Source organism: Vanellus vanellus, assembly GCF_965231255.1.
Source record: "Vanellus vanellus genome assembly, chromosome: 1".
Classification (NCBI taxonomy): Eukaryota; Metazoa; Chordata; class Aves; order Charadriiformes; family Charadriidae; genus Vanellus; species Vanellus vanellus.
This window is the reverse complement of record NC_138905.1, coordinates 16302570-16326682: the sequence shown is the minus strand read 5'-3', so window position 1 is coordinate 16326682 and position 24113 is coordinate 16302570. Positions and strand designations below refer to the sequence as shown.

At 38.3% G+C, this 24113-nt stretch overlaps 2 protein-coding genes across 2 annotated transcripts in view; one reads left to right on the top strand and one right to left on the bottom strand.

Moving 5' to 3' along the window:
- Window positions 1–357: 357 nt before the first annotated feature.
- DUS4L (dihydrouridine synthase 4 like) lies at window positions 358–10609 on the bottom strand. The gene is made up of 7 exons (XM_082498813.1): window positions 10562–10609; window positions 10068–10202; window positions 9702–9823; window positions 6112–6229; window positions 4524–4646; window positions 3333–3559; window positions 358–1729 (listed from the first exon to the last, which is right to left on the bottom strand). The coding sequence occupies exons 2-7, from the start codon at window positions 10175–10177 to the stop codon at window positions 1482–1484; spliced, it is 948 nt and encodes a 315-aa protein (XP_082354939.1). The 5' UTR covers window positions 10178–10202; window positions 10562–10609; the 3' UTR covers window positions 358–1481.
- A 1010-nt stretch (window positions 10610–11619) lies between these two features.
- Window positions 11620–24113, top strand: part of COG5 (component of oligomeric golgi complex 5) — a gene marked incomplete at its 5' end in the record, with an annotated part of 196203 nt that continues 183709 nt past the window's right edge. The window contains 5 exons of the mRNA XM_082498068.1: window positions 11620–11781; window positions 12555–12612; window positions 15937–15991; window positions 16092–16161; window positions 21364–21484. Of these exons, the coding sequence (XP_082354194.1) occupies window positions 11620–11781; window positions 12555–12612; window positions 15937–15991; window positions 16092–16161; window positions 21364–21484 (466 nt within the window). The remainder of the gene's footprint in view (window positions 11782–12554; window positions 12613–15936; window positions 15992–16091; window positions 16162–21363; window positions 21485–24113) is intronic.

The following is a 24113-nucleotide window of genomic DNA, read 5'->3' as shown; positions in this document are numbered from 1 at the left end:
GGTTGTAGAGATTGTCTCAATTAGCCTACGATAGCAAAGCATGTCTGTAGTTTTCCATGTGTTAACACATCAGGAAGGTGACCATATCAGAAGAGTTATGTAACTTGGCTTTCTTAAACAGTGACCTAGACTTGATGGTCATGTCTTTCAAACTTTTGTTCATATGCCTAAATCAGAACACATTCGCTATGAAAAATTATTGTCTTTTATGCCATTGCATTAAAAGAATTGTGAGAATTTAGGCATCTAAATAATTAAAAGATTTGGGGAGTAGTATCAAACGCAACCTCCCCTCCCGCAGGTTGTCATAGTCTATAGTGTAACAAAAAAATTTACAATTGTATACAAACCCAAGTAATTTATTTAGAAAATTTAGAACTATTCACTTGTATATTCATAGAAGTATCAGAGTCAGAAAACTAAGCAATTTCTGGTAAGAATTTCTGTGTAAACATATAAAGAAAACAAATTATTTGATTACAAATAATTGTACTGCACAGATTTGTGAAATTTCCCTTGCAGAACAAATGCAGCTGGTGAGTAATGTTATTATCTTGTTCTAATTTTCACTATTTCCCTCCTATACAAAGATTCAAAGCCAAGTGGCGGTCATGCTTTCATAAGCAACATGCCAGCAGGCAGAAAGGACTGCATGAGCCCCACTGAGAGAATCTGTCAGCTTTTCTTTGACCTATAAAGTTCTGTTTTGGTAGATGACAGGGATTTAATCTTTTATATAATTATTATACAGTAGATAAACAAAACTGAATTCAGTTAGATTGAACTTTCAAGTCTTGTATTTTAGAGTCAACTGTTTGTACTTAGTTTAAACTATCTCTTCATTTTACTCTCTCCTTTCTATCTTCATTTATTCCATTTTTTTTTTTTCACTCCATGAAATGTGGAATTTTTCTGAGTTGTAAGTAAGTTTAGAAAATTTTCGTTTGCAAAAGGAACATGTAATTTAAAAGAGGATACTATGCTGGGCTTCAAGGCCTCAGTCCTTAAGCTTGAAAAATCTACTCAAAATTAAGAGTACAGCTTATGTCAGTTAAAGCAAAAACTTCTATAATTGCTCCCTTTGTTTGGTCTGAAATTCTTGGTATTATTTATGAGTAGTCCTTCTGATTTTAGGAGGCCTCAGATAAGAAAGGCCTTAGTTTTGCAAACATATTGCTGTAAGCAATTGTCTGGTGAAAAAATAAATTACTGGAATCTTACAATAAACAATCCTCTGTGTAGGACTGCATTGTAAATAGAATTCCACATTTGTGGAACCTGGAATATTTTCTGGAATGAAAAATGCTGACATAAAAATACTAAAAATATAAAGTATCACCCTGATCATAATGTTATGCTGTGTTGAAAACACTTATGCAATATATGAATGTGACTAATAAGTAGGAACCCAATTAAAACTTGAACAATGTATTGGCAATTGCAAAATACATGTTTACACAGGACTAAAATACTTTCAGTTATCACACACCATAATAATTATTCAGATAATCTAGTACTGCTGAGGTACTTGATAAAACATTAAAAACTTTTTTTTCTTCTTTTGAAGTTATGCGTTCCATCATGTACATTAAGTGGTGGTGAAAACACGTAAAAGGAGTTCCATGCTCAAGAGCAATGTCAACCCAGTCCTGGATGCACTTCAGAGGTGTCTCTTCGTATCCTGCAAACATAGCTGGATTTGCTAAGAGTCCTCTAGCCACCATTATACCTTCAAATTGGAAATTAAAGCAGTAAATACATTTTAAAGCAGTAAGTACATTTTAGTTTAAATTTTACATTAAATCTTCCAATAGATTTTGTATAGCACTCCTTAGGACAACCACCCAAAGCTTGCAGACAAGTAATGGGAGAACAACAGGGATGAGTGTTATAGCTCTACCAGAGAAATGCATTCAACGATCCAAACCTCAGAATACCTACACCACCTGTCAATACATTCCACTTGATGACGTATCCTTCCAGAAATTTTGAAACAAAACACAGGACACAAAAGCCTTTCTTCCCTACTTTTGAAACTGCAGTTCTATAGTACTTTGTTTTTATTTGCTACACACATACAAGCCTGCCTTTTTAACATAAAATTATGGTGGACAGACACAAGGATAGTAACATGATAAATTTAGATTTTTTTAGTGCAACTCAGCTGATTCACTGACCTAGAATCCTTCTTCCAGTAAGAGCTCAATGTCTCAATTATATAAATCTTAGGGCTCTTGATCTGCAGTAAATCTTTCTGAACAAGCCAGTGTATCTGCTATAATCCCAAATTGTAAGATAAACCCATACAAGTTCTATTTTAATTTTTCCACAGTTAAGGGATTCTCTTTTCTTGCACTGTCAACATATAATCTATCACACTTAGTCTCTTCTTAAAAAAACAGAAGATCAAAAATGAATATTTTCTTTTGCTATTGTGCATGACAATAAAAATGATGCTTAATATTTTTGTTATTCAAGAATGTCAGCTGGGCGATGAGAACATTCTTTTCTGTTACATATTTCCTACCTGATTTGTATTTTTGGGGAGAAGCACTGTAGCTGTGGCAGTTTGGTTCAACTAGTTTTTGTTGTTGCTATTAAATACCAATAGCGTCAAAAGAAACCTGCCACATGAACTTTTTGTCATGACACTAGCTACTGTTCTCTGTCCTGTTATTCTCTAGCTGCAAGATCCAAAGTGTCTAGGTACAGATCACCTCTTCTAAACATATACTGAATTTCCATATTGTCTTTAAACCACAGACAGCTGTAGGAATCTACATTGACTAAATAACTGCAGGGCAATCCTTTACCCCAACATTTTACCACTGAAGTGTAAGACAAAGTAAATACATACAGATCCAAGAGTGCAATGCCTCACTGTGTCCTTGAAGATAACCATCTTAACTGTTAAGTATGTGGCTTAACAATATCTCCTTTTTCTGCCATATTCTTACTATAAGAAATATGCTCCCATGTGCGGGAGGTAGAGCTTTCCAAGTTAAAAGATGATCAGCTCCATAAAAGAGACAGAAGGAGTGTCTGAAGGTCTCCCTGAATTCCACCAGCGAGTGACAAGATAGGAAAATTAAGCAAAGACCTTTTGTAATTTGCCTTGGAAATCATTATTGGTGGCTTTGCATAACAGTGCTCTAGTGCTCTGCTTATTACAACTGATTCTGTTTGTAAGTTCATAAGGCATCTAAAAATTCTTCCATTTGTCTCGTCAAAGAGTGAAAGGCACTCAAATCATGTCCTACTTACAGCCAAAATAAATGCTTTCAAATCTGATTTGTAAGTTTACTTAGAAAATAGAGTATGTTTAATCTTACCATCTGCTCCTGTCAAGTGATGAACATTTTCAGCATCTTTTAAAGTTTTAATGTCTCCATTAGCTACAATAGGTATAGACATGCTTTGTTTAATTATTTTAATTGCATCATAATGTACAGGCTGATGTCTTTCTTCTACACTTCTCCCGTGTACTGTAATCCATGAAACTCCAGTTGCTTCAGCTTTTTGACACAGGTCAACTGTTCTTTTTAAGTCCTCATGGATCCTAAAATTCCAAAGAATGAAAGTGTAGTGAGTTAACTGAACTGTATAAAAATCCCCCCTTCCTTAAGGAGGAGTTACCACAGATTTGTATAACAGTATAAAGAAAACAGTACTGTTGGAAGATAAAGGTTTGTTTTTTTAATAAAGACATGAGCGTAATGTATTGAAACCACTATTTAATTTAGTATTTCCCAATTATATCACATCTCTGAAATATACATGGTAAATTTTATAGAGATTGAGCAAGGGTGCCCAAAAGATTCTAAAATAATCATAATTATTTTGCATACTTTGTGAAAAAAAAAAAAAAAAAAAAAAATCCAATTTATGTTAGTTCCCCTTTCCTGAAGGATTGCAAACTGAGTTGAAACTTAACTGACAAATATGCAAAAGCCACATGGGATGTGCAGATAAACAGCAGATGAAGTGGTACAAAGCAATACAAAGCAACAGTTTACACAAGTTTAAAAAGCAATGAAAGGAAGCAGGATGTGTTCCTTACAGCAGCTGTGGGGACCAGTTCCCAGTTTTGTTACCCTTCCCTTTACAGCCAACAGCAACTGTGGCTCTGCCCTCCAACAGCTCACAATGTAAACCTTGTGATGATACAGACTATGCATTGCTTTTCCTTTATGGAACCCTAGACCTTTTAACTTGTACTTTAATGTTGTTTGGATGGCAAGAAAACTCCAGCATCCAGTATGTTACCTGGATAAGTAATCAAAGGCTGTGCTGGTTCTGCTATCTAACTTTGGGATTACTTGCCCCAGATATTCTTTCACCATCTAGGGTCAAAAAATCTCAGCAGTCTTCACATGTAAGAACATTATTATAACGTGTAATATTACATTAACAGAATTACATATATTAAAGTATAGTGTAACTATTACACTAACATGTTTCTTTAAAAAAAAAATTAACAGGATTCTTCCATGTACCACAACCAGCACTTAAATTAGACCTACCTTATTTTAATAGATACTGAAAATCTAGGGTTGCTGATCTGATTCCTTACATGTCTCACCATATCTCGAACAAGCTCTGGTTTATTTATTAAGCAAGCACCATAGCCTTCTGCCATCGCCCATCTTTAAAAGAAAAAAGAACATTTATATTCTACATTTGAAAAAATGCAGATCAATTTCAGTCAAATACATCAGTTTCTTTCCCTACGACCTTCAGAATGTGTGGTTGAGTAAAGAGAGATAGTACTGGCTGTAGATCAATGACTCGTTTGCAGTTTGACACAAGCTGTTAGATCCTGGTTCAGTCTCTACTGTGCAGGTAGAACTTTGGACAAGTTACTAATCACTTCAATTTTCTGTCTGCAAAACAGACTCACAAGGAAGATAAATTAACATTTAAATCAACAATGGTTTCATACATAAAATAGTTTGATGTTTCCCCTTCCACTGGATCATGGATTTCTAAACAGAAAATGACTTTGGATTGAAAAGGGAGATTTTTGAAGTACAAGTAAGGATAGGATTTCAGCAATATTTTTTTTCCCTCAACTGCAAAACACTTTATTCTGATTGGCAGGAAATAATCTTTGCTTCCACTTAACAGTAGCAGGGTTTTTTTCTTGAACAATTTTTCTTATAAAGGCAAATTAAGTGCACAAAGTTTTGTTATTTTAAAATCAGCATGCACAAGAAACAAAGGATTCAAATGTAAGCTTATAGTTTTGGCCTAAAAGGAACTTACAGTTTGGCGTACTTAACTGCAGTTAGCATAGGAAAAAAATACACTTTCATTGTGAAGTCTCAGGTCTCTTCAGAAGAGTTTTCTCAAATACTATAATTTTAAGTCAAGACAACCTAATTAAAATAGAAAAATTAAGTATTTGCACTGTAATATTATCTTTTGTTTTCCTACATTTATTTTTGAGGTCTGCACTTAGAAAAAAGAGTGCCTGACAAGTGTGTAATAAATGGTTCTCAATTGAACCAGTTAGCAAGAATCTTCATTTGTGCATTACTACTCTGTTTCACTGTCAAGACAAAATCTTTATCAATTTCAGTGAGAAGTAGATTGCTAAATCACTGTACTTATAAATCTAATAAAAGATGGAAGAAATTATTTTCAGCACTTCCCGAATAATATAATCTGTATAATTATATTTTAGAGACTATCCTTCACTTGCAGAAGTCTGAGACATGAGCGACTTGCCTTGTTATTTTGGGAATTGCCACATCATTTCTCAAAAAACCTCTCTAAATTATTTGCAGCAAGCTCTTTATGGTTATGCATATGTAACAGCTGTTGAGAAGGGATGGACACTTCACTTCTGAGCCAACACTCAGTATCTCAGAAATGAAAAGAGGCAAGTTGGCAAATACACCTGGTATTCCCAGTCTCACCATTGTGACAGGCATCTCAGAACATTCAGAAGTGTCTTGCCACATAGACATTTGTGACAGGTTAAAAACTTCTTTCTCTTTCAAAGTCTGTTTTTAAATTAAGACGGAAATTACTATGAAAATGAAGACCAGCATTATTTATGCTCAAATTATTTCATCATATTAACCCAGCTTTTTCAAAAACCTTTACCTCTGAGGACAGCCACAGTTTAGGTCTATGCCATCTGCGAAAGGACAGACGATACGGGCAGCATCACACAAAACCTGTGCTTCTTTAGCAGCAAACTGAACAATCAACGGATGATCACCTACTCCAATGAAAAGATATTTAGAGATTAAAAAAAAAAAAAAAAAAAAACAAAAAGAAGAAATTCTAAATTTTGAGTGTTTTTATATATTGAAAAGCAGTCTGGCCATGGTTCTGGGCAACTGGCTCTAGGTCACCCTGCTTGAGCAGGGGGGCTGGATAACGTCACCTACAAAGGTCCTTCCAAACTCAACTATTTTGTGATTCTGTGAGCCCTAGATCACAAATAAATAAAGGTATCTGACCAGTGGTTACTAAATGAGTATGTCTATCAAGAGAGGTGGGAATTCAAACAAACATATGTCTTAGATGGTTGCTGGCTCAATGCATTTTTTTTTGACAGACATTGGTCAGATGCTTATCTTTCACAAAGACGATACATGAAACTAAGTACTACCTATTTTTCAGCAGCCTTCATGCTTCCCCTCATAGCCCGCCCCTTCCTGTCTGCATGCTGCCCCTTCACTCTGTTGACACGGCTGTTTGTCTTGCCATGTGGGAAACTTGCTTATGGAACCAACCCGTCAGAAAGCTTTGCCCTTCCTTATGCCAGCCCACCTTTTTTCTCTTCTGTGCCAACATGGCTGGTTTTTATCCACAATGCGATATGCAGAGTTGGAATGAGAACACATGGGCAGAGGCAGCTTTAGCAGCTTTGCCTCAAGTGGGAAACCTAAGTGTCAGTGCTCCTCAACTTGGGTCTGTTGAACTACTTGTCATTTACTAAGCCCCTGCAGAGAGCCAGATGGTCATTTGGAACACGCTCTCCTCTTTTACAGCTACTGCATTACATTAAAGGCATCTAAAAATATCTCAGTCTTAGCACTCACTTACCATATAAACAATTGCTGCAGTTAAGAGGAAGGGGGATATTTGAGCACTTATGGAAAGAGATGATCCAACAAATGCACAAAGCAGGTGCACTTCTGGTACTGAAAAGACCACAAGTGCTTCTGAAGATTTTTCTATTTTAGTGGAAAATAAGTAGTTCTTGAAGTAGTGGAGCTTAAGACAGAAAGGGCAGCAGTACCCTCTCAATCAAGCTGAGACACTGCTAGAAGTTACCTAAAAATCCAGCGAGCAAAACAAATCCCTTGCCTATTTTCAAAACAGTGTCCATTTAAGACAGTGCTCTAGCTGAAGAGATTTACATTGCTGCAGCTAATATTTTGGAATAATCCCACGCTCCTAGTTTTCTTGTTGAGCATTAAGTAACAAAAATACTGAGTCTAGCCATATTAATTTTTTTAGCAGCAGTCACAAAGAACATCTACCTCTATTTGAGAAATAGACAACAAAGAAATATCAATGCTGAAGAAAATAGAAAACAGAAATTGCAATTGCAGGCTCCAAACCTACTCCACTAATTAGAAGACAAAATCCCCAAACAGCCAAGAAGTTAAACATAAAACCACAGTAAAATTTCACAACCTGTTGTGGAGCTACTTGTTAAAAGCATAAGTGCTAATAATGTAAATACTATAATCTTGGCAAAGCTGTCTGAGGCAGAATGTTTTAGAGGCCTATAAAATTAAGGTCAGCATGAATGAAGCAAATATGGAAAAGGTATTGTTTACAACACTAAAACATTTCATTTTGTACCCACCCCTTGTTATCAGGCAGCAAAGTTACAGCACAATTTCCTCTTTCCCCGTCCCTACATCCCCCAGAATACAATACATATCTGACCTAGGGAACTTCAGTGCCAGAGGACACTGCGTAGATCAGAAGTATAAGTAAATTCAAAGGGGGCAAAATAGTGACTCCGTGGAACTTTGAGCCATTATGTCAGTTACATTCTTACTCATTTATTTTTACACACAAAGAATTATTCATGCTTCTTAAAAGTTGAACTGTGCTAATAAGTCTACCTGCACTTCCCAATGTGACTTTTCTCTGTAACTGCTCTACTGGAATAATGCACAGCCAGTAAATAACCAATGCTAAAATAATGGAATATACTTCCCCTGCTATTACACATACACTTATGAAACCACCAATTTAGTGGTCTGAATAGATTAAGTCATCACACTTCATAGATCCTACATGCTGATCTTACTAGCATGTTAGCAGCGCTCTCTTCATTCCTCCTGTTGCAGCCTATGCTTGTATGTTCCCTGTTACAGTCACTTCATGCCAGCAGATCTGTATTGTTAGTGTCACCTCTTCCCACATATTTCATACCACTTTTCTCTTTTGCTTTACAGACAGGACTCTCTACAACTCCTTATACTCCTCCTTTTTGTATGTGTTCTGGTTATGTTTCTGTACCATTCCTGAAGCCTTCCTTCTCCTCATCAACCCCAGCCATGCTTCAACTGCCTGGTGTCTTCTTGTGCTCTTGCTCCTTTTTATCACCCTCTTAATGTCTCACAGAGTACACCAACGGCCACTTCCACTTTCCACTCCAGCTAATCTGAAATCCTGCCTCTCTTATCAATTCTTGGTTCCACTGTATCAATGTCTGGTCTATTAATTTCTTCACCTTTAGCAACTCATTTTTGTTAAAGACCAGAAAACTTTTCCCAGAAAGGAGTTAAGTGTTTGTGTCTGAAACACACAAGAAACAGCAATTGCTGGGAAAAGAATCCTACTACCACCTCGTACTGGGTCTGGCTAGGATGGATTTAATTTTTAAATTTATTTGAAGTTTATTTATAGCAGCCTGTGTGGTGCTCTGTTTTGGATTTTGTGATGAAAACAGTGTTGATAATGCACAAATGCTTTGGCTGCTGCTGCTGCATAGTACTTGTGCAGTGTCAAAACTTTCTCTTTTTCTCACTCTGCGCCCCCCCCCCGCCCCGTGCCCTCAGAAACAGATTGGTGTGGGCAAGAAATTAGAAGTGCACACAACTGGGACAGCTGACCCAAACTGGCCCAAGGAATATTCCATACTGTATAACATCAAGCTCAGCAATAAAACTGGAGTGGTAGGGGAAGAAGAATGTGGGTTGGGACATGAAAATTGTGTTCCAGGGTGGCTGTTGCTTGGAGACTGGCTGGGCACTGGTCTGCTAGTGTGAGGTGGAAAGTGATTGTCTTTGCATCACTTGTTTTTTTTCCTCCCTCTTTCCTTCACTTATTAATCTGTTTTTATCTTGACCCATGAGTTTTTCTTTTGGTCTTCCTGTTCTCTCCCTGTGCTGCTGGGTGGATAGAGGAGGAATGAGTGAGCAGCTGTGTGGGCACATAGCTGTTGGCCAGCTATGTGTGGTCAACCCACCACACATTTAACCAGTCTGGGGGCCCCGATTTCAGGTGGGGACACTTTCCACCATTTCATTTGACACACTATCACCGGAATGTGATTACTCTCACCTAGAATATTTCTGTGGTTTTACAATCAATCAGATATGGTATACCAAAATTGTTAACGGATGTCAAGTTGTGTAACAAACTTCATTCACTTGGCCAATTCAGTTTATCACCACATAAGACATTCTAAAAAGGCAACGGTTTCTTAAAAAAAATACCTTTGTTTGTCGTGAATTCGCTGTCTCTAGCTTTTGCAGATCTCACAAAATCAGCTGCCACTATCATTGGTGTGTAACACAAATCACAACTGTATTTCCTAACCAAGGTTCTGAAAGCCAACCTGCAGACACATGAAAATTAAGAGATAAATAGTAAAAACAGTTTTCTGATTAGCTATTCCAAAATGCTGTTCTGACATGCAGTACTGTGGGGATGTCCAAGTATAATCATAAGATAAAACACGTCCCCTGTCTATCTCCATCCTAAATAATTAAAGGAGAAAAAGACAATCATCCCGGTCTTTACAGTCAGGATAAACTTCCTCAGAGGAAATACACTGAAAACATAGTTGACATGACACTTACTTTGAATAGCGGACCATAGGGGCGCATATTTTTACAACTTGCCCAGAACGAAACAAATCCACGGGATCTTTTCGCTGGCATTGTTTAGTTTCTACGACGTCACCAATCATGTATAATTAGCAATCCTTTTAGCATCTGGAAAAATAAGCGGCGTTTGAAAGACAAGCCACTCCGCTATTCCTCACAGGCCACGCGGCAAACCATTACCGCTTAAACTGAATCCGCTTTTCGGTAAAGCAGTCCGCAAGAAGCCCCTCACTCGCTCAGCGTCAGGAACCCCACCCGAGGGCAACCCACAGGCCTCACGGAGGCAGATTTCCCTTACGTCCGCCGCGAACCGCCCCTGCTCCAGCCCAGGCCCACCGTCTCCCGCCCTCCCGCCGCAGGCCCACCTCTCTCCGCCTCTCCCCGCACGGCAGGGGCTGCGGCCCGACCGCCCCGGCTCCCGCCTGCCGCTGCCCGCACCCTTCCGCCCGGCCCGGCCCGGCGCTCACCACGTGCGCGAGCGCCCCGCCACCGCCACCGTTCCGTCGCGCGCCTTCACCATCATCGCCGCGCGCCGCCGCCCAGGAGTGACGCGCGGGCAGCCGGCACCTGCCAGCATGGAGGAGGGGGGGGCAGGCGGCGGCGCGGCCCCGGCTCCGGCCCCGGCCCTCGCCGAGCTGCTGGCGGACGGTGAGGCGCGGCCGTTGTCGACGGTTAGGGGCGCGGGCGGGCGGCAGCGCCTGGCTGTGCCCCCGCCGGCGGGACCCACGTCGGGGTGTCCCGTCCGCGGGCGGCCCTGAGGAGACGGAGGGTCCTTCCGTGAGGGCGGCGTTGGGCCGGGCGGGGAGAGCTGGGGGAGCGGCGGCGGTGCTCGGGGACGGGGCGAGGAGGGCGGTGAACTCCCGTGCTGTCAAGTCACGGGAAGTTTCAGCGGCGGAGGGACGGCAGGCGGCGGGGAGCGGAGCTGCCGCGGATGCTGAGCGACCCCCTCCTCGGAGGGTCTTACTGTGGTCGCTTGCTGCTAAAAGGGAAAAAAAAAAAGTGGACTGAAAGGGGAGACGAAGGTGCTTGGTAATATTAGTATGCGCTGTCTGGAAACTCGGGTCTTGCGTGAGCCAAGATCGTCATTGCAGTATCATTAATTTAGTAGTTTATAAACCAGTAACAGTCTGGTATGATTTCATGAAGTTGTGTCTCGTGCCACTTCCATCCTCAGCGACTTGAAGGTGACTGGGGTGTGTTTGATTACGGGTACAGCCTCAAGACCCTCACCCTGGTTAGACTCTGAAGTTTAAAGAAGAAGGTATTGGTACCTTCTAATGTGTGCTGCTCAAGAAAAGGCTGTGGGGGCTAAAGGAGCGTGTGTCTTTTTCACCGTTTACACCAGCTCCCCCACAGTCATTAGCTCCAAACTTGTTTCTCTTGACTGGGGTCTATTCTCAAATCAGTGTCTCATTTGTATTATGTGATGTAGAGAACATATGCTGTTACATTTGGCGAAATTGGAGGTCAGAGAACTGTATGCTTTAGGTCCATAAATATTATTTAACTGTTTTAAAGTATGAAGATGAAATCTAAATCTTTTTCAGAATGTTATGCTGACTTCTTCAGAGAAGATTTTGATGTGAAAGCTTACACTTCCCAGTCTATCCATCAGGCTGTGATAGCCGAGCAACTGGCAAAACTTGCCCAAGGTATTAGTCAGTTGGATAAAGAGCTTCATTTACAAGTAAGTTTAAAGCATACCTGTTATTCTGGGGTGGTTGATATAAACCAGTCAAAAGCTTAATAATGTTATGATCTTGTTACTTCTGAAATTGCCCACTGCACTCTGCAAGCAGTAACTGAAAGTACAACTTGCAGCAAAACTAGTAGTGAATCTGAAACTTAACTCAGTCAAGCTTACTTTTAATACTCTTACTAAGAAGCCATATACTGCTTTAACACACCTCCATACCTTCAGAAAAGCTTTTGAGTTTGGATAGTAGAAGGCTTTTTGGTAAAATCTACGCAGACACCACAAATCTACAGTGGACCTTGGAATGAGAACATGCTAAGTTTCTGTGTAGTTTCAAAACCTGCTTCCTCCCTGTCCCAATTGGTGAATTCTTTGGGAACTGGTTTCTAAATGTCATAAATAGAAAAGAAAATATTAAAAATGTGAATATATGTTATTGCTGTGTGATTAATAAGCTTACATAAACAACTATTATGTATGAAGGTGTGTTGAAATGTGATTGCTCTGCTGGCTTTAATTCAGATGTCAGCTATGCTGCAGTTACTGACCCTCTTCTCATTCTGAGCTTGCTGCTTTTGTGAATTAAAACGTGTTCTGAAAACTCTTTCATCTTTATGGTGTGGCTGCTTTTTCCTGTGTCTGCCTAATGTAGGGATGATGATACTTTAATGCCTAATGCGGCAAAGATGATGATATATTAATATTTCTTTCAGGCACACATCCCCGTTTTTCTGTGTTGATTTCTCTATTCTGTCTTTTTTAAGGTTGTTGCAAGACATGAAGACCTGTTGGCCCAAGCAACGGGAATTGAATCCCTGGAAGGTAAATACCATTATATTGTGCTTACTACTTACAATGGAGGAAGCACTTTATAATCTGTGCAGGGAACGTCATTCACTCCCAGCTTTGGCCCCCAATATTAAAGTTACAGATCTTACTTCTGAGGAGTAACGTGGCAGCTTTTTTTTTGATGTCAGTAGATGGAGCTCCAGGGAGATTTGGCTGATACTTCTTTGGAGTAGCTACTTCATAGGAAAATGTATTTTCATAATCAGTTCTGAGCTACTTTAGCAATCGAGTCTTTTTGACATTTTAATATATTTTTCTATATAAGCCTAATTTTGTTGCAACCAAGTACCAAGTCTATGAATGTTGCATATGCATGTGTTGTGTAGTTTGCAAATCTTAACCAAAGAGGCTTTAACACATAATCTTAACTGCATTGAGATATTTTTTCCCCAGTTAGGGGCTACTAAGTTCAATACGTACCTTGGTGTTATTCCACTGTTTGGGATCTGGATTTTAACATAAACTGCTGACTTTCAAGTGCCTTACTTAAGAACCATTGAATCTGTACAGCAAAATGCTTGCAGTATATTGTTCTTGTTCCAGGAGCTCATTAGATCTGCCATTCTGCTCTTTGTCACTTGCTGGGAACTTCATATGTTTTGTTTGTTTGTTTGTGTTTTTTTTTCACAGAAAGATATTTACCTCTATAACATGATAATTTGCATATACTATGCAATTACTATGCAAACACATCCCCTTTTCCTCTTCCATTTTGTAACTTGCTAAGTAATTTATCTTTGCTCCTTCTTCTGCTCCCAGGTTTTGGCATAACCAGAGAGTTTCTGGTTACCGACAATTATAGTATCTCCGTAGTCTTTGGAACTTGTTGGATACAGTATTCAAACGTTAGCATTTGCATATAGCTATAAAAATAAAGAAATTCCTATATAATCTAGCAATGGTAGCTCCCGAATAGCTTTTAAAACAGTTGGAAAATTAAGCATAGGAAGACTGGAATCTGTGTTCATCCTCCAAATAAGAAGTAGATAGGAATTTGGAGTCAATCTTGTGATTGATAAATACCTCCTAGTCACGATCTTCAGTAATTTGTGCTCAGTGGAATTGTATTTTCTGAAATCATGGTTGTTTCTGAAGGCATTCCTTCCTAAAATTGCTCTGAGAAAGAATGAAGTACTTCAAAACAACTGTTCAGTTATAAAACATTTCTATAAGGTAGGTGTGATAAATAATGCATGTTTTACAGCTAATAACCCAAAGAAAAATAAAATCTAATTCACCTCAAATTTGTTAAGATTTCTCCATATACTTAGAGTTATGTTCCAATAGGCCTTTTCTGTGTGTGAGGGAAGGAGAAGCATGCAGAGATTCCAGTCCTGAAAAGTATATGATACTTGAGACATCAGTAGACAATTCAGTCTGCAGTTGCCAGGAAAATGAAAAGTCTGTGCACACAAAGATGATATTTTAAGTTTTGCAAAACTTTCTTATCTCTACCCTGCTTGTGCTACATGTGATATATGGTCACTGTAGAGAAACACTGAGTCAAGATCCTTAAGAAGAAGAAAAGATGGATGTCAATAGAAATTTTAATTATGAAGTTAGAAACACATAGGTCTTGGTATGTTTATCAAGAAAGTTAGCAAGTGAAGATTATGGAACTGATTCACAGCATGCACAATCATTTGGATGTGTGAAAGTGAATTTTGTTAAATGTTTCAAATTGACATACCCAGCTTGTGGAGGCCTTTCTTCTTTAGGTCTGTTCACTTTTTTTAACGGTACACTGAAAAGAGCATACATACTCTCTTCTGTCTACAGGTGGCTCAATAGGTATCTTGAGCTGTCTGTTAGAGTCAAAATTGTTGACCCCTACAACAAAATAGTGTCTTGCACAGCTCAGCTAGCAAAATTTCAAGTAAGTTGTATTAAAAGTGTATTTAAAAAAAAATCTTTTTCAGTGTTTCTGGGTGAAAATTTCAGTGTTTCTCAATGAACATCAGTATTTATGTGTCTTTTCTTGAGCTACCTGTTAGCTCAAGATAGGCTAAATAGTATCGTCCCATATCTTACACAGCAGATGGAGAGGGTAGATTGCCTTTTCACCCTTCCTAATTATACCTTCTAGCAAGAGAACTACTGTATGCTTTATAGCAATGTCACAGTCATAGATGCAGCAATGTCATGCTACTGGCCCTCCCCCATTATTGCAATGTAGAGTAGAAAATTCAGCTTATTCTGCCAACTTTTCACTCATGTCTTTTTTTTCCTCACATCTTCATCCTCTGATGTGTGAGAATTGCATGCTTACCATTCCATGTATAAATGTCAGAGAACTCCCGAGTCTGTCACTAAGCCAAGTTAATAATTCTGAAATATGGAGAAGATGGGAGTTGGCATATTTATACAAAAATATGTGAGATACAGTCCCAGTACAGGACAAAATAATTATCAGCAGTTATGTTTATCTTCCATCTTACTGCATCATATTGTAGTTTTGTCCAGTTCAGTGATGACATGCTTGTAAGCAGGTCTTTACAAAAATGTGATATGTTTGAGAATGCTAACAATAACTGGAACAAAATAATTTCATAGGCCTGGCTTTGCGTAACTTCATTAAATTCTCAGCAGGCTGATTCCATATTGCAAAAATGACTGCTACCCTTGACTACTTTGTTTGCAATTTAACAAGAAAAGAACAAGCATGCTTGTGGGCTTTCTTTGTGCTGCTTTGCCAAACATATCTGGAACAAACATGATTAGGGTAGTTTGCTCTGTTTGTAATCTAAATTAGATGACCTCACAATGACATTGATACCCTAATTTTTGCTAAAGATGCTAAAGATGCTTATGCACAGGAAGAAAACCTTGAAATAGAATTCATTGTCTTCTCAGTCTTTTTTGTTGGTTTCTCTGAACTGTCTAGTCACTCTGCTAAATAAATACGTTGAATAGGTTGTGCCATTTTTGTATACCATGTTCAGGTGTTTGTACCAGGTTATATGCCTTTGAACAGCAGTCCTTATTATGGTCATTCTTTTAGAAAGCAATATGCTCTAAATATTGTTTGAAACTTAACATATAATGAATTTCAAAGTAATATTGCTTCTGTAGGTTTGTGTTGTCTACCAATAAATTTTCCATAGCATTCAGAAAGCAACCTATTACCTGCTCAGTTTATTTCCAGATATACTGTGTTTTGTTCATTTCAATCTGTTTGACTGGCTTTGTTGTGAAGGGGGAAACTGTTTTTTGCTTTTTTTAATGCTAAAGTAGTCTGCAGTCGTTACTATGATTTGAAGAGTAGTTCTTTCTATAAAAATCTGCTTTATTTTGCAGGTGTTCTCCAAATGATGCAGACTAGAATTGGTGCTCTACAAAGTACTGTTGATAGGTATGCCATTCATTATGTGATTGGAAAATATAAATTCTTAATTATTCTATCACGTTATTTATTAATACTGCTATAAATAATTTTCTCTTCTTATTTTTAGAATTAGAGTCAAAATTGTTGACCCCTACAACAAAATAGTGTCTCGCACAGCTCAACTAGCAAAACTTCAGGTAAGTTGTATTAAAAATGTATTTAAAAAAAATCTTTTTCAATATTTCTGAGTGAAAATTTCAGTATTTCTCAATGAACATCAGTATTTGCGTCTTTTCTTGAGCTACTGAGAAGTGCTTCATCTTGCAAAGTAAAACTGACCCTTGCACTAGCTAAGTGAGTTTTTGTGGAGATGGAGGGAAGAGCGAAAGGTTATCCGAGTACAGATTAATGAAATTCTCATTACTGTTTGTGTAATATTGGTATTTGATGCTATGGTGCCATTGTGTAGAAGATACTTTTCTCTAAGTTCATGCATACTTGACTGCGGCTTAGTAAAGAGTTTGGGAATTAATTCTTTCAAAATAGTCAAGATGGAACTTATAAAGTCAATTGCGATTCTGGAGTTTTATGAGCCCAGGTATATAGTTGTCCCTGTCTTTTGAATATGTGTGGAGTCTACAGGAGAATGTAGATCTCTGTTAGAGGATAGCAGTGGGAGAGAGCTTATTGCAACTATGATGAAATAAGTGTCAAGCACTTCCATTGTTAATTTTATAATAGTTGAAAACTATTCTATAGATCTCCAATCATGTAGCTGCATTTTATTCAGTTTACGGTTTGAAAAGCAACACAACTTCAAATCTACACTGTTTGAACTATTTGCAAACTACTGTTTGAACTATTTGCATTCACAAGTTTACCCTAGCTTTGCAGAACTGGAAACTTACCTTTTAGTAACTGAAATTTGAGCTGTGAATATACACTCAAGTAGATTGCCATCTGTAGGTGACTGTTGTACAGCAGAGTAGACGAAGCTGCAAACTGTTATGCAGTTTCTAGTCTAGGGGCTGTTGGAGCAGCTGCACTAGTCTCTTGGCTGAACTTCTATTATTTTCTACATTACTTTCAGTAGCAGTGAAGTTCAGCAGGAAGCTTTTAACAGTCTGTTCCGCCAGTTTGTCCAGCTGCTTCTCCTGTTCTTTACAACTCCAGCTGTTATTTTTTTTGCCACTGGGCAAAAAACTTCTGTGACTTCTATGTGGCAAGTTAGGTGCTGATTTTTTCTCGTTCTCTGATGTATGTGGCAGCTGTGGAAAAGGCTGCGGGAATTTCGGGCTAAAGATGAAGATCATTTCTGCCCTGACCTTACACAAAGACAAACTGTAGAAGGATGTCTAAGAAGAACGAGTCCCTGAACTTAAGAAGTGTTTCTTGGGTGCTCTTTGCTTCCTTTTTGCTGTAGCAGGGTTACGTGGATTTTCCTGTGATGTGAAAGCAGCGTGCATCCAGGGTCAGCATTACTCAGCTTGTGGTTTGTAATATCTGGCTTCCTTCTTGGCTGTAAGTCAGAAAAAAGGAATGGAGGGTAAGGGGAGCCCGCAAGGCTAACCTTCCTAGCATCCAGGTCCACTGACTTACCTCAATTTAGAAAGAGGAATGATGATTCCAGCTTCTCTGCCAGCGAGAGTCCATCGTTGGCAGGAGAGCTGCTGTCCCTTCTTGTGTTGGCAGATACATAATGAGCGCTTTATGTTGCGCTATGCTGCTGGGAGTAGTTGAGAGTCAGCATGCCTGAATTATGAAATTAATCTGGATTTAAGGAGAGTTGAGTCAATAGGCCTTTGAAATCTAAACCCTGCTACCTCCCCAGGGTGCACTGCTGTGGTGTCTCTTTACCTGGCTGCCTTGTTTATTCAGGAAGGAAGCCTGCAAACAATAGCAAACAATTCACTTCCTGGTGGTGGCAGGGCTTATGACTTGAAATTGCTCCCAAATGCAAGACTTGTGGCATGGGATGCTTTCAAACTTGCTGATTTTATCATTTGATGCAGAGTTGGTAGAATAAGTACAAAAAGGTAGATGACTGATAAAAGAGGTTGTGCTTTGTCAAAATCTGTTGGGTTGGCAGGTATGCTTTGCTGAACTGTGTGGTGTTTAAGGCCCTCTTGTGCTTGTGATGGTGTTATTTTAGTGCTTCTCCATTGATTGCTGTGGGACTGCTCACAAACTGAAGGAATATTTGGCTTGCATAAAGCTGGATTTTGCCATCCTTAATTGTTTTTAATACAGTCTGGCTTTTTCATAAACATTCTCACTGCAAATTCATTGTCAAACTTGAAATCTAGTCCTGAATTCTAAATCTCTGCTGTGTGCTTGTGTATATTATGTCTTGCTCTGCTCTTAGAACTTGGTGGCATCCCAAGGGAGCAGCAGACGCAGGAAGCTTACTTCCTACTTTAAGTCATACTGTCCTCTTCTGAGTCTTTTCATAGTAGATCACAAGCTAAATGGGAATAGTTAACAGCTGAAATATGCAGAGAGAGTTTGTCCTTCAGAGGGTTATTTTCTGTGCAGCTCTGTTTAACCAAGTGTTTCTACATGTTCTCTTAGTTTCAGATATCTCAGTGTTTGAAAATCCTTTCAAAACCCAAATTTTTAAAACATTTTAAAAAAATAATAATTATGTTTTTTAAAGTTACTATCTCTTTTAAATGTTCACCAGTAACAGATTTCATCCAGGTGCTACCAACTAAATAGTAAATGTAGCTGAAGATAGTGGACTGTCTCATCTTTCTTTGGGTTCTGTTAGATACGCATTCAATTGCATTATGATCTAGCAGATATATGCAATTTCATTTATGAGGTATGCACTAGCACATTTTCAAGCGGTCCTCTCTTTATAATTTAAAGACTCCTTTCAATACTTTCGTAAAATTAACTGGAGATTAAAAGTAAGTTTTGATTGCTCGAATTGTAGCAATAATGTCTGTTAGTGTTGATATGTTGCTTTAAAATTCAGGAAATAATTTGACATGTAATATCCAGAAAAATAGAGTTTTATTTTTAATTTTACTAAAACCACTTGGACTAACTCAGGCTGCTGGCCTTTTCCAACTTAGTTCTTGCTTGAACTGTGGAATTCCTTCCTTTTTGGATAAAAGCGTCTCCTTTAGAAAAGCATACTATATTAACTCAGGAAGGGAATGTTTCTTGAATTAATTCAGACTTCTGTTATGCAGGTGGTCAGGTTAGAGGATATAGCATCCAGGAACAGCTCCACTATGAGATAGAATTTTTTATTTCTGTTACACGGTCCTCATGTATTGCAGTGACTGGGGGTTGTTATTAAGTTGAACAACTCATGTAAATGGAAATACTTGGGTGAAACAGATCTTTGTCAAGGGCACAATGCAGTAGCAATCACTGTGAAGTTAAGAGTGCATCTTTGGTGTCTTTGGATTTTTCTCCTTCTAATTCACAGAGCCAGAAGTTAAAACATTTTTTTTTTCTCTTGTATCTAAATGTAACTTTTTCCATCTCTTACTCAGTTTGATAGTCCTTTTAAGAGATTGTTTCTTGGGATAGGAGATAATGAGCAACAATCAAATGAAAAAGAAATAATCTTTTGGCATGTAAAATAAAAGATGGTCAGAAGATAACTGAAGTTGAATTCCTAGGGAAAAACATTAGCCAGAGGTACACAATTGGATTAGAGAGTAATTAAATTTAAAAGCCAAGTAGTAATACTATGCCCTCTTATTTGGTGAAGCACAGTGCACTATATAAAAAGTTATTTTTTTATTCATCTTGCAAAAATTTAGTTCACAGATATGAAAGTGATATGTGGATCAAGATTTTTCTAATTAAAGAAATGAATTAATAAAAACTAATACATTAATCTCTCAAAGCAGGATAATCCCCACTTGGTTCTCACTAATGGTAATAGAAATCATGTGGTTAAGTTGTCTTAGAATGCTTAGGAAACTTGCACTTCAGACTATGAGATACAGAGCCAAAAGCAGTGACAGTAATTTGTGCTTTTGGTGATTTGCCTTGGTGGTGCTTTTTCTAATTTTTCCTCTTTGTTCTTTCTAGAAGTTTAATAAAATTAAAACTATAAATATTTGTGTTTTGATTGGTTGGTGCTGGCATAGAGAAGAGATGGAACAAGTTGTGCAGTCCACTGAATATTGGTTGGAAAGCACTCACTTGTGTATGTTTTCATATGTGCACTTTAACATTAGTTTTCAAGACATTAACTTGAGTCTAAAACAGGGGTTCAAAGTCTCTCAGATAGTAAATATTTTTTAAAGTAATTTTAATTGAAGTTTGGTATCCATAAGGTAAATATTTCAGGAGGCTTTGTCTTCAATACCAGGGAAGATACCTCAGAACAACTGTTTTGTTCCAAATTTCTCATTTAGCTCTCTTGTTAATCTGATTGCAGGTGTTGGACTGCACTGGTGACTGTACCGAAATCCACATACTTTTTTACCTTCTCCTAAACTAGAATTCAGAAATGTGATTCAGAAGTTACACATGTCACACAATGTTGCTTTTCCCGTCCATGTACTTCCTAGCCCCACTGACCCAATCCAGCCCTAGAGGAACTCTACACTTGATGTAACTCTTACTGTTTCTCTGTCTCTATTATTTACTGTGTAGAAGGAAGAAACCTATTTCAAGATCTTAGTTGAGGGGAAAATTATGGAAGTATTATGTTTGATTCAGATGCCAGCAATGCTTTTTTTTTTTCTAAAATGGTGCTAACGAAAACATACACAAATATGTTTTGTGGAAATCTACATATGCATCCATCTTCTTACTTTTTAGCCAAGAATGCAGCATATTTTAATAAACCTATGAAAGAACGTGAAATAACAGTTGGCTGAATGAAGGTGACTGGCCTTAAGAAAGTTTTGCTGAAAATGGGTTTTTACATATATTCCTACCATAAGAGTCAATAACTGTAATAACAATTAAGCCTTTTAAGTTTTATTGTCCTCTGAAGTAAGTGCTGCCATTTTGCTTATTTTGGATCAATATTTGATTGGCAAGGCCAACTTCTTAATTTTACTAAAACTTACAGAGAGGAGGACATTAAGGAGGGATGCACAATGTAAAATAAAGCTCACTTCTAGTTAGAAATAGAACATCTCTGTCATAGTGTTCTGAGTTTCCTTTTTTTTTACTAGTAATGAGAGCATGATCTCAGTAACCCTGTGAATGTAATTACCAGCTTTAGAAAGTATTGGTCTGTGTTGCATAGAATCACGTTAAAAAATCCTGGAAAAAAGTGATTTCAGTGTTTTCTAAAGTTCTTTGGTTTTATTCACATTCATATTTCCTTTTTTTGGCTAAAATATTTCTGTATTTGAGGCTTATTATGTGATCATAATGTACTGATAATATCCCCTAATGCTACAATTTCTCTGCAGGCTGCCTGTGACTTGCTGCGGAGGATAATACGCATCTTGTATCTCAGTAAGAGACTTCAAGGACAACTGCAAGGAGGAAGCAGAGAGATAACAAAAGCTGCCCAGAGTCTCAATGAACTTGGTGAGTCCCTCTTAGTTACTTTTAGAGGCATTTATAGGTTGCGCTCATATGGCTCACACGGGTGTTTGACTTAAAAAACAAAGAAACCCCCAAAACATTTTACTATGGTTCTTGCTGTCTGTTTCCTGATTTGGATTGAGAAATGGTATGGACAGAACTCATTAGTACTTTCAATTTTTTTCATATGACCTCTCTAGATAAAGATGTTTAATAACATGAAAATTCTATGACAATAATTTGTGTTCTTTTGGGCAAAAATTTTTTTATGAAGCAATTAATTTCTTATTGGTTTGTGTTTGTATAAAACACCTTCAGAGGCAGCAGATCCATATTTAGCTTTTCAAAGACATTGCACTACCATAAGGCTAGTTTGAACTACAGTTTACGTCCTAAAAGAAAATTATTGTCCCTGTGACCTTTATGAAAGCCATTTGTGATACGATATACAGATGCTTAACACAATTCAGATACTGGAAGCATTCTGCTGCAGTAGTGGCTAATTTACCCCATATTTTATTGGCTTCTAGGAAGAATGATGAAATAATTCTTGTGAAGCTCATGTTACGCGAGTAATGCTAGACTGTTTTCCATACATCAGCTAGCTTGGGTACTTCCACACTGTGCTGCAGGATGCAGTGAGGAACATCCCATTAGTCTTGGAGATCAGTTGTTGGTGTCGTATATGGTATCTTGCCAGCTGTTTGGTTTAATGGCATTCAAATTTTGGCTTCCACAAATAGGTTGTGGGAGGGCTGAACTATCAGACATTCAGAGTTGTCCTGAGGTTTATTGTGTGTATTTGTCACGACTGCTCTTTTTATACTGTGTAATCAAAAAATTATTGGACAATGACTTAGTCTTATAATTAGTAGATGCTGTGTTGCAAATGGGAAGTTTATATATTTATGTAGTATATCAGTTTGGCTGAAGCACTTAACCATCAATTGTAGCATTCTAAGCTGAAATATTTTTTCTGATTTTCTATTTTTTCTAATTTTTTATTTTATTTCCATTTCGGTCCCTCCTCACATCTTCAGGATGTATAAAGTAATGCCATCTTTTCACTACCTGAATTACAAGTGTTGTGGGATTAATCTGAATGCTAGATCCTATTCAAATAATTAGTACAATTTAATGGTAAAATCCGAGACATTTATCTTATGTAGTTTTTAGGACTTCTTTCTTTTAAAGAAAATGCCTTTTTTTACTCTCCTTCTTCTCTCTTTTTTTTTTCCTTTCACCATTTAAAAAAAGAGCTTCCACTTTCTTTTGTTAAAGTGTCACAGTCTTTTGAGTTTCTTGTTTTCAAATACTTGGTCTTTTTCTGAAGCTTAGAAAAGTCTGAGTAATTATTAGTTTTAAAGATGAAGGAAAACGTGTTCCCTTAGGAAGCCCTTTTGAATTTCATTCTGCAGTCAATAGGGAGGAGCCAAGGCTTGTGGTCCTTAATTTAATCCTTAATTGTGGATGTCTTATGGCCAAGTAAAATCCCTTGTCTACTATAATTTCTCTCTTACCTCTCTTTACTTGGTATCTCTTCCTTTCTTTTCTCTTACCTCTCTATCTGCATCCTTCCCTCATCTTTTGGTTATCTGCTCTTTGTTATCCTCTGCTCCCCACCTTGGCTGGTCTGAATTCTTATGCCTCCCAGCTGCCCATGACACCCAGCAGCCGAGTGGATGGGAACACCCTACTGAGGAGCTGCTGGCGTGGTGGGCTGGAGGTGTCTGTCCCGGGTGGTGAGGTGGTGGCTTATGTGATATGGGGTAGCTCTGTTCAGAGGAGAGGAAAGTGCACGGTGGCTGGAGTCAACACGGTTCAGGGTACTGCCATGGGAGTCAGTGTGGAGGTTGTGAGTTGAAGGGAGGCTGGATTTTGGGGTATGGCTGGGCTTCTGGCCTTGGAAAACATTGGGGTGCGCAGGAGATCTGTAGAATGGAGGTGGTGGTGGTGGTGGAGCAGGAGAGCAGTGAGGCTGTGGCGACTTGGGGTGAGGTTGTGCAAATGCTGTGCTTCAGAAAGATGGAAAAAGTGATGTGCTCTGTGGTGTTGGGAGGCTGAGAAGCATGGGGAACAGGCACTGTACACTGGTTATTCAGTGGTGAGATATGAAAGCTTTGGGAGGGCTTGGGAAGTACTACAACATCTGATGGTAGTGAATAGGTGGTAGACATGAGTGATGGGAAAATCTGGTATTGGACTGGGAGGTCTGTGTCCTGGAGGCTTGCTTTTGAACTGGGGATCATAACCAAGATTAATAGTAATTTGTGGTGTTAGCCAAGTATTTCTGAATATCCCTTCCTGCTGTCATTCAGAGAAAAATTCTTCCCATTGTTTGTTACCTTTCTGTTGTATGTTTGGTGCAATATAATTTCTGCTTTGTTGAAATCAGCAGCACTGTGATATTACCATGAAAGCTTTGCGCTTTCTGTGGTATAATACACCTTTTATTGCTTATAGGTTATTCTGGGTGGAATCTTGGGATAACTGGCCATTTATTTTTATGTACTGTTATAGTCTGTGTGTATGTCTGGGGGACACAAACATGTGTCTGCCCCTTTATTCAACATATATTTCCTCAGCAAATCTATGTTAGTTCACTTACAGCTTTTACTTAGAAGTGTCTTGA

Excerpts from the sequence above, each read along its gene's own strand:
- DUS4L (XM_082498813.1), bottom strand. The coding sequence starts at position 10,177 with ATGATTGGTGACGTCGTAGAAACTAAACAATGCCAGCGAAAAGATCCC. Across the intron at positions 9,824-10,067 it reads CCTATGGTCCGCTATTCAAA|GTTGGCTTTCAGAACCTTGG; the intron begins GTAAGTGTCATG and ends ATGTGTCTGCAG. Across the intron at positions 3,560-4,523 it reads TCAGTATCTATTAAAATAAG|GATCCATGAGGACTTAAAAA; the intron begins GTAGGTCTAATT and ends TTGGAATTTTAG.